This window comes from Varanus komodoensis, unplaced genomic scaffold, assembly GCF_004798865.1.
Source record: "Varanus komodoensis strain SLA01 unplaced genomic scaffold, ASM479886v1 scaffold5, whole genome shotgun sequence".
NCBI classification, from domain to species: Eukaryota; Metazoa; Chordata; class Lepidosauria; order Squamata; family Varanidae; genus Varanus; species Varanus komodoensis.
Window position 1 is genome coordinate 36,195,661 of NW_025336087.1, and position 19,492 is coordinate 36,215,152.

Below are 19,492 nucleotides of genomic sequence, written 5' to 3' on the forward strand. Positions count from 1 at the left end.
TTTTTAACTGGGTTTTTAGTATTTCAATTGTTGGATGCTGTGGTGTTTGTTTTATTCTACTCATTTTGTTGTAACCCGTCCTGAGACGCTTGTGGAGAACAAGGTAGAAAAGCTTTTGATAAATAAATAAACCAGACAACCCACCCATGGCTGGTGGATGGTTGTGCTCTGTGAGCCCAGTCAGTTAGCTGGGCAGAGCAATCCTCTGGCTCCTGGACAGCTTTTGGGGACCATCAGATTCTTCATCTTCCCAGAACTGAGGTATCTGCTCCAGTTTGTGGAAAGAACTGTGCAGGCTACCCTTTCAAGGCTGGAAAAACAGTCTCAAAGAAGAGCAAGATGCCAGGGCTGCCAGGACATGAGACATTGTAGGTTGCCAGCCTCCTTCTCTCCTGCTCCAAAATGCTGCAACCAGCTACCTAACTGACTTGCAGAGCAGGAGAAAAACCTCTGCCGCTTTCCCTGTTCGGCAGAGAATGCCTGTAAGCCTCTTGAGTTTGGAAGATGACAAGCACTGAGGGCACAATCCTCAGGATTACCCCTTAGTGCTTGTTCACACCCGCATGCCCCTCACTTCAATTAATAAAAAAGTTATTTTCTGAACTGAAAGCCAAGTTTTTTGAAGTGCCATCAAGATGTACAAATGTTCTCTCAGTGATTGCACTAGGGATGCAATAGCTCGTTTACATATACATACGTATCACTGGGTGAAACCATTATCATTACTGGGTGTAGCCATCATTCAGTAATGATTATCATGCATGTCCCATAGGGTTTGCTTTTTGAGGATTAACTTGATGACATTTCTAAAATATCCAGACTAAAACTGCTTTGTATATGCCAAGCATTTCCAGGCTTTAGGGAGTAAAAAGAGTGATTAAATATTTAAATTTCCTTGCACATCACTTACTGCTGTCACCCCAAGGTTAGTTAAACATTTTGGTAAGGCAGTTGGGAAGACAACTTTTTTTTTTTAAAAAAAGCCATGTATTATATTACATTCTAACAGAACTCTTGTATGGATCTCAGGCATTTTATACAAGGTTGAAAGGCTCTGTTGTAAGGATTTATCTCATTTCCTTAGAAAATACCGCTGAGGATAGCAGCTGGATGGGGATGTTGTTGAAGTCCCGATTACAATTGGGTTGCTTCTAGACATGATTGATTGCAACCTACACCTTGTTCAATTTCCATGAATCCTTGTAATGAGAAACTGTAAGACAACCAAGAGGAACTTGAAAGTGCATAGTGGAAAAAGGGGGAGAAATGCTTCTTTCAAAGGTGACAGTCAAAGAGTTGGAACGACGTGTTTGCTTAAAAGGGTGACCTGCAGAAGCAGATAATGACCACCTGGATTTTTCACTGATTGCAGTGGGAATTGCAGGTGTACTGTTGGGATCAATCTGCTGGAAACCACTCTATGTACAACCAGGCTTGTGATAAATATGTTTCCACTGACCCCTTGTTTCCAAGTTCCCTTTATTCAAATTTGGTCCCTCTAACTGCCTTTGGGCAGCCTACTCTTGTACGTATAAAATACAGGAATGGAAAAATTGCATTCCTGCTATCAAGCTATTTTTCTCATTCTGGCTCAGAGCCTCCATGACTTTCGATAGATGGATGGATGGATAGATAGATAGATGAGAAACCCAAGCATTGCATTAAAGGAACACCAAATTGAGACTTCATACTGAGTGGTACAGTGGTATTGGCTGCGTATCAGTTCCCAAGGGTAGAAACATTGAAAAATGGGCTATAAATAATTTAATATATAAAAAGGTACACCCACATCCCAGTGAAAGAAAAAAATCCTTACACAAAATCACTGTATATGATAAATGACTGAATACTTTACCATCTGGTAGCAGTTATAATAAAGGAAATATCAGCATCAAAATTACAATAGTGGAAGTAGGTTCAGAATACAAGAACAGCAAAATGAAGATTTCCAGAACATACGACTTCTCTAAGGGCTAAATATTTATTGACGTAGCACTTCAAATATTGCCCTTAATGCTGAACCAGCTGCTTTCCCCTTAGTGTCATTGAAACAAAGTAATCAATGGTTAGTTGTAGTGTTAGTTTCTCATGCTTCTACAAATTCCCTTGCATCATCCCTTTCTCAATCCAGCTCCCTTACACACACACACACACACACAACGATTTACTGAATTAGGTCCTAGGAATATTGTGATTCTCATATGTTAACAGGACAGTAATGTTAATGTTATGAATAGAAGTTTGGTTCAGTCGCAAAGGTAAACAGGTTCAAGAAAGAAGCAGCAGGGAAAATACATACATTGTAGCATTTTGCTTGACCCAGCTCATCCCCTGGAACAAAAGAGTGTGATGTTATCTAACAAACACAAAATTATCTTCTGTAGCTTTCAAAAACATATTCAGAATTGTATCTCAACCCAAGCCCTATTCAGACATTCAAAAAGGGGTTAAAATTAATGCATGAAGAGAAGGAGATTCCAGCCCCACTCTGCTTGCTCACAGCATTTGTTTACCTCAACTCATGGAGGGCAACTACCTGAAGAAGAGGGCTTCTTCTCTCTGTGGAAGCTCTTTGTTCAAGCCAAAAACACTGGACAATCCACTTTCTGCTCCATGCAGAGTCTCCCCACTGATTCAGGAGGCTTAACTCCTTCAACTGTTGTTCATTACAAGTTGAGGGTGACAAACACAGTGAAGGAGAGCAGCAGGAATCTCCTCGGTTGATTTTTACCTCCTTGTAAGTGTCTGAATGTGAGCAAGGAATGGAGCTTTGGTAGAAAGATGCCAGCTCAAGGAGGTTTAATAAAAGGGGTTCTGTTAAGTGCTATCAGGCAAAATGAATGGTCGTGATTTGGGAACACAGCTAAGGGAGGCCTAGGCCTAGCTTTTGTTTTTATACTGCAGTCACTGGGATTTATTTTTGTATGAAGGCACATAAAATTACGAAAACCGTATCTTCAGTCAGAAATAGTACAGCCCGGATACTGATTTATTACCTCATGTGTTGTTTGTGAGAACCAGACATCAGGAAATATTTGCTCTTCACTCCCATAGAGGAAATGCTACAAATGGGACCAAAAATAATATTGTAGGGGAGACATTGCTTCACTCCTACTGAGAACGATTCTATCACAGGGGTGGGCAACACACAGGTCACAGCCCCCTGTCACAACACTCCTGTCACAACCCTCTTCTCCCATCCCACTATCTCACTGCTGAAATTCACAGCAGCAAAAATACGGCCAACTTGGCTTGTTTTCAAGTGAAATTGGCCATTTTGTGATCTGGAGTGATTTGTCACCCTAAATCCATGGCAAATAACTTCTCTGTGTGTCACTGCTGGGGAATTCATCAGTGTGGCGGTGGCAAGGTGTGGTCTACAGGGAGTGGGATTTCTGGACCCTACAAAGTTGGCCACCCTACCCTGTAGGGCAAAGGTACAATCCATGCAGCTTGCATGGAGATGCATTGCCCTCTCCTAGGAGTTCCTTCAGTATGGTGACACAGATGCACATTCAGCTAGTTATACATGAACCAGCTCACTGGTTTCTTTCCCATAATGAGGCTGGGATTGGTGTGCTATACAGCCTCCTCTCCTGCAGTGACCATTAAGAGGTTGTCCCTCCAGGATTTAGTGATGCTGCCCAATACGGAGGCCCAAACTCAAGCTGCACAACTTCTGTTGGGTGCTTTGTAAGGGTACAGCATGCTGGCAAGGCAAGCTTTACATAGAATCATGACTAGTCCCTTCATACACGGGGGCTTTGGTACAGGTGATTTCCCCATTGAGGAAGTGGGCTAATATGTGGCCACACTTCAATGATGGCACCAGTTGAAGCCATTACCTTTAACAGAAGGAAATAAACCAATAATTGCTGACAGGGACTGATATTAATAAACCTAATATTACCATTATAATTCAAAATACGCCCACAAACCCTGTAAAAAAATCAGAAGCTTCCCTTCTCCTTTTCATAATTTACTTTTCTTTCTCAGAAAAGGACAGAAAAACCCACAAAATTGCATATACCTTCAAGAAAATAAATGCAGCTATCGCATTTCAGAGAAGTACATCAAGTCTGGCCCTGGTATATATGCACGTATCCCAATAGAGCATTTACTATATTTTTCATAGACATGTTTCTGTTCTAAATCTGCTTGCCAGGCTTGTGTTGTAGAAAAGTGCACTGTCAACCTACTTTACAGATGAAAAAGGCAAGCCAGCAGATCCATTCATGGACGCAAAGGTTGCACAATTATTCCCTGTAAAGTGCTGAGTGGGTTTTATGGTACAGACATATGGTGGCTGCTAGCAGGCTGTGAAAGATTCCTGTCTAAGACTAAATGGCATTGGTGCATATCTGGAGATGGCTGTGCACAGAAATAAAGCTACAGAAGCATCAGTGGAGAGACCCAGTAAGTGGATGGCCCATGACAACAAAGGCAAACAGTAGACTTACTAACCATACTGCTTATGCCAAAGTATCTTAAATTTTGGAGCCATTTACTTTTCTCCACAGTCTGCACCAATGCCTTTCTGTGTGTAAGGTCCTTAAATGGGGACGTTCATTTTTCCTCGCTTACATAACATTAACTTACATGATCCTCAAGAGTCAGGTTGGAAAGCTAGTGCTGAAGGTAAGGATGGAGTGTTTCATCCTTCCCTGTAACAAATCTGCAATAATGTCTTTCCATCCAGTCAACTAGTCAACAATTTGAATGCCGTCCATGTTTATGATCTATTAGATTTCTATCCCACCGTTTCCTGTTAAAGAACTCAGACCAATCTCCTCCTCTTGCTCTCCATCTTATCTGCACAACAACAACCCTGTGAGGTAGGTTGAGCTAAGAGACTGTGACTGGCCCCAAATCACCCAGTTGGCTCCATGGCCAAGTGGGGACTAGAACCCAGATTGCCTGAATCCCAGTCCTAGCCTCTTAACTACTATATCACAGTGGTTCTCACACATGCCTCTCATCCTATGTAATGGCAAGTATTTTGGAGTCTATAAACCATATTCACCACACTCATAAATATATGAAATCACTGGTATTAGAAAGTTTTCTTTCATCTTTCTTATCCTCTTGATTTAGTGATGATGTGTTTGAAATGCATTTTCAGGCATTTATAATTGACTTGATTATCTGGCTAGGTGACCCTTATGTACCCTTGCTCTATGTAGAAGGGAATTGGATACAGTTTATTCTTTGTCAGTTAATTGTTTTATGCTGCACAGCCAACAGGAATAAACACCAAACACTTCTAAAAGACAAGTCCATGATTTTTATACAGCCCCTCTTCAGAGTAGAAGCAAATGTCGAGGAATCATTTGCTTTAGGAGGATTAAATGGAACTCTTGACCTTTGGATGAACAATTACCATATAGTCAACCAGTTCTATAAGATTGCTTATATTCAGCTGGCCTGAAGATTTAAATGTAATTTCCAGCACTCAGTCATTTAATTCCCTGGTGAATTTTAAATTCATCAGCTATTAAATAAGAATGGATGTGATCCACAGTTGGAGGCAGAATACTGGGTTAAATCAATTAGCTGCCAAATCCTGACCGTGTTGACTCAGAAATAGGTCCCACTGTTTATTCCTAGGGCTGAAAATTTACACAGCTTGATCTCAAAATAGTTATTTAGTATAAGTAAATACAATGTATTTAATCAGACTTAATCCCAGGTAAATGTGCACAGGGTCTCAAAATAATATGAACCCTAGCTTTTGCAGTAAATCCCACTGAACTTTATTTCCAAGGAAACATAGGTAGGGATGTGGGCTTTAAATCTCACTATCAAAATTTAGCAGAATCTAGGCATGATTGAATGGAATCTTTGTTACTTATAAAAATTCCAAGATACACCAAATGAAGCCTGATCTAAAAGATATACACTTAGGTGTAAAGTACAATAAGCCCAGAATTTGGGTTTGAGCAGCAGAATTTAGACCTTCCAAAGAAAAAAATCATTCCTGGTTATGCAAAGCTTTTTTAAAAAGAATTCAGAAATACACTTTAGGCTGGAAAGGGAGCCCTTTCATTGCTACTACTATTAAACAGTTGAGAGTCAGCCTTATTTATTATTATTTATTATTTGCATTTATATACCAGCCTAGTAGCTCAGAGGGCTCTCTGGGTGGTTTACAAACATTAATCACCCAGGATCATATCTATCTTTTCTTCCCCCTTGGTAGAAGGGGCTAAAGAGAACCAACTGAAGCTGTAAAGCAGCGGTCCTCAAACTTTTTAATAGGGGGCCAGTTGAAAGGCTGCGGTGATCGTCACAGGCCGGTGAGGTGCGGGTGCCTGGTGGCGTGGGCCGGTGAGGTGCTGTCGGGCACGCATGAGGCGGCATCGGGCATGTGCAGTGGTGGCTCACTCGCTCAGAGACCTTCCAGTGAGCCCAAAACCATCTCCGAGTGAGCAAGCCACCGCCTCCCTGCCTGTGCAGCATGCGCGCACAAGCGGTGCCGCGGGCCAGATGGATGGCCATGGCAGGCCGGATCTGTCCCGTGGGCCGTAGTCTGAGGACCCATGCTGTAAAGAAATACATGGGACTAGTACTGGGCCTTCATTCAGTTTGCAGTAGCAAACTCAGACAGCACCAGCCATAGTAGCAACATTACAAGCTGCTGCTCTTTTAGAAGGTCACAGTGGTGGTTGAGAAAAGCCCACATCCCAGAGTCAATAGACAGGCTTTATCATAAATTGGTTTACTTTGTCATGTGCAAGATGACAAAGGGAGATTACTTTTTTTGTAAATGTGGAACAGGGCTGAAGCTCATGAGAGCAGCTGCCAAGAAATATGAAACACAAAGGATAGGATCTGGGGAGCTTAAAAATGTAAAATTATATTAATTGGATAAATACACAGACATTAATCTGGGCTTTGAAACCTGTCGAGCTTTTTTTTCTAAAATGGTGGCATGTAGTGGTGCTTAATGGGCATATAAAATGAGATGTAAGGGCAAAGGGAAACTAGGGAACTGGTGAAGTGAATTAGGAACCTGAAAGATGGATACAGAGGTGCATAGCTTGATTAGGCATGAACAGGGAAAAGCAGCATCTAGGTTGTATTTCAATGAACATCAAATTATGGTTCAAGCAACCATCTCTAAGTTATAATTCAGCTGAGATGTGCAGGTTATAGATGTTGTCATCAGATCCCTAATGGCTCATGCAAATCCCTCTTTGGTTTCAGAATTACTTTTAGGAGACTATACCATTTATTTTTCAAAATTTTTTCTAGGATTATGAGGTCCAGAAATTTGTTACTGAACTTATTGGCATAATTCTGCACATTCCATCACCAATTTCTACAGCTAGATATGTAGATATCTTACAGTCTCAGACCTAGCGACGGGGACAAATTGCTAACAGAGTGCCTCAGTCTTCAGTAGGAAGAGTTCCATCTCAAGCTCCATTAAGATACACCCAATTTCGTTTTAAAAGCAGCTTATGAAGAGATGTTCCCAATGGAATTCATCCATTAACAAGCAACATTTTAAAAAATAAAAAACAAATGGAGGTGTGATGGTACTTCCTGCATGTATGTGCTCCATGGTTCCATTTAATCTCGGAAAGCTTTGTTTAGCTTACTAAATAGAATCAGGTTGTGTTGTCAGGGAAATTTCAGCCTTGCCTTTACGGTGAAGTGCAGTTTCACTTAGCAGAGATTCCAAGTCTTTGTAATCACAGTCCATTAACAAGTCAATCTTAAACATTTGTGATAGAATACTTACCTGCCTTCAGTATCAATGTATCAATCTGTTGACATGCACATAAGGTTATGTTTTGCAATAATGTGCTGTCAGCTGCTGATATTTTCCATTAATTCAGCTTGACAATTTTATAACTTATTTTAAAGAAAACTTCACTGTTGTGTTTTCATGTTCATGATAGTGCAATTGATGCATGTTTAGACAGAAAAAGTTCTACAGCTCCCAGCAACTCCCTTTTCTAAACACAGAAACATAGAAAACAGAGCAAGTCAGAAGGGGTCTCTCGGGCCATCTAGTCTGACCTCCAGCACCAGCCGGCTCCGCTCACGACATGCCCACCATGGCACCATGGAAACGTTTCTATCCATCAACTCCCTTTTCAATTTCTAAATTGTACCCTAAATTATTTTTGTAGACAGACAGCTATCATGAAGAAATATGCATGGCCCATCCAAGAGAAGAATCCCTGCCATGACAAGACTCATGACTGTTGGTACATGTGGTCATCTTCCACCTACATGTTTAGCTTGTTCAAAATCTTTGTGACTTTAACTTTGTTTTGTGCCATGACATCTCCCAATATGAGCAGGGATTTGTGATTTCCTACAAAGAAAACATGATGTGATGCACTCCTTTGGGACACAACTAAGCATATCAGAACTTTGTCTGCCTTTTTCATTTGAACAGCTCCCACTAAAGAAGAACCCTACTGAAGTGAAACAGTGGATTGTTTCCACATTAGGGAAAAGTGCTGATCCAAACATATTTCTACCTAACCGAGAGAGATTTCACTTTAAAACCCAAATTATATATTTGGCTCTTTGACCCAGTTAGTACAATGCTGTAGACCAGGGGTCTCAAACTCGTGGCCCGTGGGCCAATTGCGGCCCGTGGGACGATATTTTGTGGCCCCCACTTGATATCAAAGTTTAGTGATAGTGCGGCCCGTGCATTTTTCTCACATGCACCTGCGTGAGTCGTTACCCTGGGTGCAATGTTCCCTCTAAGCTGTGCGCCGGGACGGGCGGGACACGGGGGAGGGGCCCTGCAGCCTTCAAAGCGCTGGCGGTGCCCGGGCCGGCCTCCGGGAGCGACGTGGGATGAGCGGCCCACCACCACCGTGGAAAAGCAGACAAGCTTGGACAATTTTTGAGAGAATTGCCCCTTACCTTCCCTGAGATTTTCAGGATGTTCAAGCGGACCATGTGCCTTTTTGGGAGCACCTATCTGTGTGAAAAGCTCTTCTCCACCATGAACTTTAATAAATCAAAGTTCAGGTCCAAACTTACTGATGAGCATCTTCAAGCCATACTGAGGGTCTCAGTTGCTTCCTCCCTCAAGCCAAATGTGGCTCAGCTGTGTAAGAGGAAGCACTGTCAGGTCTCTGGCAGCAAGGAGTAGGACGAAATAAGAGAAGCCTATGTTCTGAAGAACTGTTCATGTTCTGAATTATTATAATTAAAGATTGAGAAGATTGGATCAGTTGTACTTTTTCTGGAATACTGGAAATCCTTTTTTTGTGGAATACTTGATGTGGCCCAGCCTCACCCAAACTCTACTTCCAGCGGTCCCCAGGTAAGTTGAGTTTGAGACCCCTGCTGTAGACCTACTTGAAAAAATACTAGACTATGTAAATGAAACTAATCAGAAGTTCTATTTTGAGGTTTTAAAAACATATTTCAAAGGAAAATATTTCTGGATATAAATATAGGAGACAGAGCTATAGCAAAAAAATGAACTAGAAGAAAATAGAGAAATAGATATATTTGGCATGAACAGGATATCCAAAACAGCTTTGCTTGTTGCAGAATCAATAACCTGACAGAGTCCCAAGAATTTAAACTTTCTGTCTCTGTCTCTCTCTTTTAATCTAGTCCTCATAATTCTAGAGGAAAAAACAGAATTATTAGAGCAATGTTTTTTGAAGTTAAAAACTGAAAAGGTGTAATATAAGAGCGTGACTTTATCGCTGCATAATTCTTGTAGCTTTAGTTTTTCTCCTTTGGCCTTTATACCTGACACTCCAGGCCATGCTCAATGCCTTTTTCCTCCCCATTCCTTGTAGAAGCTAATCCAAAATCTAGTCAGAGTTACTAAGCATGACAGTACAACAGGAAGTGGAAGTAACTTGGAAGAAGTTATCTGACTCTGTTCTGGACAGAGGTTGTTTACAGTATGCATAATTACTGCAGTCTCTTGGAATCTAAACCTGTTATCTCATAACCAGGGGAGAAAACATATGTAGCTTTTGCTTTTGTTGCTTAACATATGCCCTCATCTACTGGCATGAGACACTGTAAGCGTCAAACAGTTGGGTATTCTAAAAATAAGTGCTGAAAAGCATGTCGTCAGATTCTGCTTGTAACTGTGCCATGTTTTGCCACTACTTCTTCCGTCTTTATATTTTGCAAAAAAAAATCCATGAAGAAAAGGAAGTAAAGATGGAATAGCTTTGGATTATCAGTGCTAGGGCCATTTTGTTTCAAAGCAATGCTTGTATTTCTGCTTTGGACATAAGCAAAGCATTACACTTTAGGAAGACTGAGCTTAAAGGCTCTTGTTAAAAGGTCACATATATCTTGTTTTGGTAGCATATGGCAAAGCATTAACCTGTAATGGTGCCCTAGAAAATATAACCATGTGCATAATCTCTTTCTCTTTTGTTTCCTGCAGAAGCTGTGGCAATCAGTTATTTAATCACAAGACTGCAAATATTTGGCTACTGAAAAATCCTAGTTATAGAAGCAGATTACCCCAGGTGGTATATAGTCTGCACTGTCTTCCAGTTTGTGTTGCAGTGCAATTCAAAGAGTTAAATTTAATTTATGAAGCTCCCTGTGAATTAGGTCAGGTTTGGGGCCAGTTTAAGGTCAGCAGGAGCCCCACGATAGTAATCATCACTCTTGTTCTATGCACTTCATGTCAATTAAGAATGACGGAAGCGTTGTATTTCTGGTCTTGAAATGACATTTGGGAAGCTAGCACCAGATTTCTGTGTGTAGCAGAGATCCCTCTCTACCAGGACATTATCCCAGATGTTTATAATTCTTTATTTGTTGCCATATTTTGCAATTTTGCATCTTTTAGGCATCAGAAGGGACAGAAACATGAATGCTTCCCAGATAACTATAATTACACAGATACTTGAGGGGCTTTCTTTCAATTTAATAAATGCTGCATTTCACATCATAGACCAAATTTGATCTAATAGCAGCAAATCATGGATTAATTAAATGGCTGTTCTGTGTCCATTTTGAACTAACAATTCTTTATTGGGAGTTTCTGCATAACATTCAGATCAGGACACTAGAGGTTATAAGATGTTGCAGTGCCATATTTTAAAAATGTGACTTAATGGAGAGTTAGAAGACTGGTTTATATTAAGTACAATTATTTTTAGATCACTTTTAAGAATAGAACACATTACGACCCAATTCCAGGGTATCATGACTGTCTAGTAGCCAAGAGACTATACATTCACACTGGGTTGGATCCAGACTTTGTCTCACATGAGATTTACTGAAATAAGCAAGACTTAAATTAGCCATGGAGTTATCTTAAGTTCCATGCATTTTAATAGTCTCTTCCAAGTGTGACTATGTCTAGAACAAATGTACTGACCTGGTTTGCACGATCACAGAGGGAAAATAAGCCATGGTGGCTTATCTTCCCTCCTTGCACGAACCGCTGGTGTGCCGGGGTATTAGCATAATTACCCCTGGCAGAACAGTTTAGAGCATTGTCAAACTGGATGAGGGTGGCTTGTTGCTGTGGGTGATACACAGATTTTGTATGTATGCTCTTGTCTCCCATAGATTGCTTTCAAACAAAGCTACCTTCATCCCTCAGTAATCCCTTTGTATAATGGAAATACTGAATTGTATGTGCCATGCATGAGCTTAAAGATAGCTTCATTGCAGGAGCTGGGGCACAGGCGATCAGGGTTAGCTGGTTTTATATACACAGTTGAGCAAATCTGGCATTTTCAAACTGTTTATTCCAGTTGGGCATCATATTTTTTATTCTCTTGTAATGTCTCTCAGTACTGTACTTTCTTATCTTTAGAATGAGCTTTTAAAAGAAAAGGGATAAATCTTTCAGCACAGCCTCCAACCACCTTAGGAGAGTGTAATGAAGTTATCCCCTCTTTGGCTGCAACGGGCTCAATTGCCAGCAATCGTCTACTTGAGCTCTTAAAGCCAATGGGCCATTTCGTCTAGTTGATTACATGCCTAAAATCCTTTTCCTTCTAGCCTTGACAGTGATCTCTTTGTGAACTGTGTCAAAGAGCATCTGGCCTTCTGTTTCAGTAACAGAATACCAACTTCCTGTTTCAATGAAAAGAAGAGAAGAACTGTAGGATGCACAGAAGGAATCTCAGAAGACAGAAGGTAAGATGGTTCAAAGCTCAATATGGAAAACAGCCAGATGATAGTCATATTTCAGTACCAGACTTGCAAAAGCTTTCAATTACCAAGGAATCTCCTCTTAATCCTTTCATACCTCACGTTGTTGTTCTTTTCCGAGTACTATCTTCACAGCTTCCAAGTGAGTGGTATAGAATGAAAAAGTCATTTTTAATGCATGGTTACAGCCTTGGTTCAAAACTATGCTGGGCTTGGAAACAGTGCAATAGCAACTGCCACTTCTTTGATGGTTCTGCTCCACTTGCAGAACCCACTGCACATGCAGCAGGAATTAGTGGTTTGCAAGGGAATTCCAGAAATGAACAGAAACATTTGTTTCCAGGGCAGGACAAATTAGTGGAGCTCCCTTCTGCAAACTTTGCTGACCTGCTCTGCTCTGGAAACTGACATTTCTGCTTGATGCTCTGGGAACCAGCAGTTTCCCATCACACTAGCAGTAGGTCCTGCTAGTGTGTGGACTTCATTAGAAACTGCCCATAAAGTTTAGCATGGGCGTTGGCATGCCTCTGTGCTGTTTTATATATTACATTATTAACTTTGTATTATATTAGCTTTTAAAAGCTTCTCAGTTTAAAAATCGCACATAGCCCAGTAAGACACAACAGAAATCTGTATTAGAAGAACACAGTAGCTACTTATAAAGAAATCTATACATTCTTTTCATTTAGGTGTAACTGTAGAATAGAAAGAAAAGTTTACAAGCCACTTCATATCCAGATTTCTTATATGAAGATTACACTTAAAACATATTTCACACACCACTCACTTTGTAGTATCAGCTAAAATCTGTGGAGAGATTCCCAACACAGTTAAAATTCTTTTAGAGATTCTCCAGAAGTTTTTGGTGTTTTCCACATGAAACAGTGATATAGAAATGAACTTCTATTTCCTTGACCTAGAGCATTCTTTAAAAAATTAAGTGGACACAAACTATATAATCTGTTACACCACATGATTATGTTTTGTTTCTATGCAACTCACTATTTTTATGTTTGCTACTTCATACTGTGTTTTGGACATATTTCCATACATCGTACTTCTACAGAAGATAATAGAGGAGGAAAAGAAATGGCATCTCTCTGCAGGCTGTTTTCTCTGCAGTGCTCATTAGCATTTCCAGCCAAAGAGTTCAAAGGAAAAAGATGCAGGGCACACTGGATCTTAGTACACTCAAGACCTACGATGGATGAGAAGGGCAACCATGTTGAAGAAAGAAGCATGTAAAGTAATGTATCAATATAATAACATGGCCAGGAGTTAACAGCATTTGACCGAGTGATTCTTAAATCAGATGAGAAAATGATTAAAAGATTATATAACTTCTTACTAGATAGGAGAATGGAAGGTGAACAGGTTAAGAAAACTATGATGACATGGGCACAAAACTTTGGATATAATATTGAATCAGAGAAATGGCAAAAGCTGTGGGAAAGAAATATTAAAGTAACATTAGCAACTTCATACAAAGAAAACCTGTATAAAATGTTTAATAGATGGTATTTGTCGCCAAATAGGTTAGCCAAGATGTTTCCAAATATGTCAAATGGATGTTGGAAATGTAAACATAAATCGGGTACTTTTTATCATATGTGGTGGACCTGTGATAAGGCAAAAAAGTATTGGATTAAAATACACAAATGTCTTGAGGAAATGTTACAAAAATCTCTAGCATTCAAACCTGAAGTTTTCCTATTAGGCATTATACCTAATGATGTTAGTAAACAAGCAATGTATTTGACTCTACATGTAATTACTGCGGCAAGGATTGCATTTGCCCAACACTGGAAGAGTGAAGAGCCACCTACCGACGAACTGATCCTAAAAATGATCTTGGACTGTGCAGAAATGGACAGATTGACTTTGCTGCTGAAGGAGAAAGAAGATACAGACTTCTATCAAACTTGGGATTCTTTTTATCATTGGCTAGAGAAACGGGACTATGCATAGATTTAAATATGTTTATAGTTTAACATACAAAGAAAAAATGTGGGGGGCTGGCCCAGTAGGTCTGATGTTTTTGATGATTCATGTTGTCTTTTGTGATAGGTTTATTTAGAATAAAACTTATTCAAAAAACAATAGCAATAACATGGCAATCCTTTTGTACAAAAAATAGAGTTGAATTCACCTTTGTTATGTCAATGGCTGTCTGAAAACACCAGCTTTTTCCTGAACCAATGAAATTATTGAACAGCAAGACCAGTTATTCATTTATTGATGGGTCTAGTGTGGGTCAGACTTCACAACAGTGGTTTAATTTTGGCTTTTGATTCTGGTTTGTAGGGAAACCATAACCCATAATTTGTTGGCTTAGACAAAGCAGCAAACTATGTTTTGCCCAAACCAGAAAAAGAAGCAGGGAATCACTATGAGTGAGGGGAAAGAGCATGTAGAAACAGAGCAAGTCGGAAGGGGTCTCCCGGGATTTCTAGTCTGAACCCCGGCTCCAGCCAGCTCCACTCATGTCATGCCTACCATGTAGGTCTAAGGCTCAACCCAGTTTCATACACATGATGTCAAACCATGATTTAACATCACACACACATTTTTCACCAGTTGAGTCTTAGTAGAGTGCCAACTCTACATGGCCCAGAGGCATTAAAACAAGTGATGATTAAGAGATTTAAAATATGTAGTTTTAGTGATTTGGTGCTAGAAAGTGGTAAATTGGGATTTACCATAGAAAATTAAATTCTGCAGCCTTTTAGGTAAAGCATACACAGTATTTAGTGCACACTTCAGAATTTACTTGGTTTTTCACTAAAATAAAAACAGGTACAACTTCAAAATCTTGTTCACTGTGTCACTTGTTTCACATTTTTAACTGATACTGTGAGGACATAATCTACTTTTTACTATTTGGTTAAAACCTCTATAGCCTGAAGGAAATGAGTCTCTTTTATATTGCTCATACAATTCTTATCTATGGCACTGTGGTCTTTCAACGGGAAAAAGAAATGAGAAAATCTAATCTCTCTTACTATGGCCAGAAAGACAGGCAGACAGAAAGAAATGCTGCTGTATCAAAAGGAAGATCAAAACATCATGCTAAGCCTTGCATCAGAATTTTCATTCCTTGGCTTCCATTTCCTCACAATTATAAAGTATGTAGTTGACCCCACAATTTTGCTCTTGGATTATTATCCCACAAGTAAAAAAGATCCAAGGCTACAATGTGAAATAATGAAGGAGAAGGTATAATAACAGCCCAGTGTTTAAAAAGCCATGCTCTATGTTTGCTTCAGCAAATGACATCAATGTATACTTTGATTAGAGAAAAATAGAGAGGAGGAAGCCATAAAATAAAGCCTGCAGCCCACCTGCTTTGGAAGATGAATGAGGTATGAAACCAATGTGGAGTCAAGGCCAACAAAGCCACAAATCCACATTCTCCACAAAGAAAATCCAAATCCTAATTCAGGGCTGGAAGAGCAGCCATAGAGAGGTCAGAGGTCAGAGGATCGGGAAGGGAAGCAGGTCCCAGAAGTCCTCTTCCCTGACAACTGAAAGCTGTATCCAACAGAAATATTCCTCTCTCTAATCCCACCAGTCACATACCCTGCCACAATGCTATGCAACTTGTAGCCCTTCAGACATGTTGGCAATTTTGGATTCAAGCTCCAGCACTCAGACGATTTAGCATGGTGTCTGGGATTGGGCAGCAACAGCTTGCTTAGCCCTGTATTATAGCAGAACGCACTATTATAGAGTTGGTAGAGCCCTGCTGAGAAGGAATTATGGCAAACTCTACATAAGTTTTGCCAACCGGATGCCTTCCAGATTTGCTAAATTACAGCTCCCATCATGCATCCACCAGCATTCCATCAACAAACTAATGGCAATGCTGATAGGGAATGCTGAGAGCTTCCATTCAACCTAAGTGCACCATTTTGGTGGAACCATCTATTTCTGTAGGCAGTCGCACTGTTGCCTTTAACATAAATGGGAAAAGGGGGGTGGGTAAGTAGAACTGTTCAGCAGCTTGTCTCTTTGTATTTCTTCCTATTAACTCTATGTAGTGCTTTATATACATCCTATTTTTATTCAAAGCCTTATTTTCTTGCCATTCTGCAGAGCCACATTTTCCATGTAATATCTCTTACATTTGGAACACACTGATATGTATTTAAATAAGGATGCAAGTCTTAAACTGCCAAAGAAAGTCTTACTGCGAAGGAAAGCTGGGAAGTCAGCAATTAAAAATAGTTTGCAGTAAGATGAAATGCGTTGCTGAATTTGCTTAAAACTGGATCTCAGTTTCCTTCCCTGGTCAGTTGCTCTGACCAAACAAAATGACCTAACAGCAGCCCTTCCAATTTTGGAAGGGCTAGCTTTCAATTTCAACTTACTGAATTGCTATTCTTAAGAAAAGTAACATTCCAGTTGTGCAAAGAGAATTTTCAGGAGCAGCTGATTCCAAAGGTGAAATCAAAATACTGCAGCCCCTAAACTCTACTTACTCAGTCTAATCTGACTAAGCAGGTTGGGTTATTTATCATTATTTACTTACCAATAATTAAGTATCTGGCTAATTTTTGCTTTAGATTTACAGCAGCATATTCATGATGCTGGAGCCTCAATGGCAGTCCCAAATCTAAAGCCCATGCCACAATCCATTTGTGAGTTTACAGAGTGCCACAAGACTTTGCTAAATTTAACTGCATCAGAAGCAACTTCCCTGTTGAGAAAAGCAGCCATGCAGCTTCAGGCAGCAAGGCAAGTGGGCATCTTTGCCCTTCTGGCTTGCTGCTGTATTCGCCCACTCGGCTGGGTTCTTCTCTCCCCTGACAGAGGCCAACAGAACAAAGGGTCCTGTGAAGATGAAGCAGGATGGTGGTGTCATCTGGGCTCCTCTGAATCCTTCCAGTCAGTGACAGGCTGCTATCAGGCTTCAACAAGGCCCCAGAAAGCCAAGGCTAACCTGCAAGGTCACCAGCTTCCAGCCACTTCTCAGAGCTCGCAGGTCCATCTGCTCTAGCTGGGTGTATGGTAAGGGAGGATCACTTCAACCTACCACCAGGGCCTTGCTTTCCATGAAAGGACTGACAAGAGGCTGATAGATTTCCCCAAGCCCCACACAATCGACAATGCAGTCATTTCTAAGAAGCTGTTTCCATTGTTAGTGGCTAACCAAACACATAACTTAGATTTAGTGCCTGAATGTTCTGTTTTCCTCTTTTCTCCCAGCTCCTTTGTGTATTTTAGATTGAAAGTCAGAGAGCTGGAACTCTGTTATTATCGATCTTCTTACGTTGCTGTGGGAGCCTTTTTTAGCTGAAGAGTGGGGTAACCCCCCGCCCCCCACAACCTCAAAATAAATAGTAACTCCACTTCTCTAACTGCTGGAAATAACACGTAACTCCAACTGCCAATTCACTGCATGCTACAGACCTGAGTGGAACACACTCTGACCCACCCATTGGACAAAAGTCAAAGGGCCACTGGAAGGTTGCATTGCCTGACTCGTAGGAAGAACATAATGGCAGGAGGAAGTCCAGTCTGCTCCCAGCCATTGCCCGGAAAATACAGGATATAAGACAGTTTGCTTTCTCTTCACAGTCCAAAAGGAGAGTACCATTAAGTCCAGTTACCCATGGACAATAAAATCTGAAGGAAGCATACTCCGGCCCTTCCAGTGGCCAGGGAACTAAGCAGTACTTGCCCTACCATTGGGCAAGAAGGTAGTCAATGTATTTAGCAGATGTTTGGGGTGGCAACAGAAACAGCTTCCAACCACTCCTCAAGTGGACAGGATCCGTGTGTATAAATGAATCCTCATGGGTAATGCCACACCTCAGTGCTTTGTGTTGTAGGAATTCTTGTGGGATCCACAAGGATTCCTACAACAAGGATCGAACTGTTCAAACATCCCAACTTGCTGGCTCAGGCTACGTATCCATCTAGTTCTGCATTCAGCGCACAGTAGCATGGATTATGTTTGCTCTATTTACTGACTGAAAGCAAACCGTTCCTTTAAAATCTTTAGTGGTATTATGCTCTTTAACTTGCTGGGGAGACATTTGCTGCTGTGCCTCAGACCACAAAATCGTCCTGGGCCCGCCCAAGGGCTTACAGCAGAGTGCAAGGTTCAGCTTTGCTGATGACCATGAAATTTTAACATGTATTGTGCTTCTAAATGTGTTGACTTATTACTAATTAATGCCATTTGTCATGCTGCAGAAAAAGTGGACAGTAAACATTACCTGCCTTTTTAAGAGCTGGATGGATATAAAGATGTTGTTGTTCACTATGGGAGAGGGGCGTGTGTCAGCGTAAGGAACCTTTCATAATAAGACATATAATCCCTACACCGTGATTGATGAAAGTTATTTTTATGTTGTCAGGTTTGCAACCAGCTTTTTATATCATCAGGAAAAATAATATCTTCGTCTGAATTCTCTTCACCACTACTTCATGTTCAAATCCCTAAAAAAGAGATGCTCTGTATATCATATTTCAAAAGAAGAGACAGCTGGGGCACCTCAGAGAATGTACTGTTATTTTACACACAACCCAATTTATTTAAATAATTGCATCCACAGCCAGCAAGTATCTTATGGCAAGCAATTAAAAGAAAACAATTGGCTTACCTGTGTTATATAAACCAACATATTAATATACTAACAGATATGTCAACGTATTTAAGAAAGTAAATTAGGAGAAATCTGTCTGTAGAATTAGTTTTAAAAATTAATGCTTTATCTTTGTTTACAATCCCCACTAACATTTTTGTCTAGTGTTCTACAAAACCCAGGAGTATAATATGCACACAATGAGTTCTCTGCTCAAGGCAAACAAAAGTATACAGAAATCTATAAAGAAGCCAAACCATCAGTTCCACTTCTCTCAGTCATGTTCTTTAGTGGAAAATGAAAGTTATAATTACTGCTTCTCTCTTGCCGCCCTCCTGCCCTGCCCTCCCTGCTTCTAAACACCCCAAATGCATAGCTTTTCTTTTGCTTCATCGAAGCTGCAAAGCTCCTGTGATCCGGGTGTAAAAACATACATCATTAAAACTAAGCTTTTGAGGACATGCCCCATTTACTGACCTCGACCAACGGCCTTGGTTTGCGCTCTACTGCAAACCTGAAATGGCAGAGTTCACAGTAAGTGGTATTCGAAGAGGACAGCCAGTGCTCCAGGCAGCTGCGATGAATAGTTCCCAGAGTTCCTGTACATTCGCAGGGAGAAAGCAAGTCTTCTTGACTGCTGCCTTCGTGGCAAATCCTACACATCGGTCGGTCATTGAAAGGACTACAAGACAACAAAAAGTATTGTGGGTTAGTGCTGGAGTTGTATGATGCCGTCATCCTCAAAATCATCTGACTCCAATCGCCCA

General features: G+C 40.6%; 1 protein-coding gene across 1 annotated transcript in view; it reads right to left on the reverse strand.

Moving 5' to 3' along the window:
- The window catches only part of MARCHF3 (membrane associated ring-CH-type finger 3), a 132,036-nt gene that overhangs the window by 17,692 nt on the left and 94,852 nt on the right, over nt 1–19,492 (reverse strand). The window contains exon 3 of the mRNA XM_044446293.1: nt 19,203–19,407. Coding sequence (XP_044302228.1) covers nt 19,203–19,407 — 205 coding nt within the window. The remainder of the gene's footprint in view (nt 1–19,202; nt 19,408–19,492) is intronic.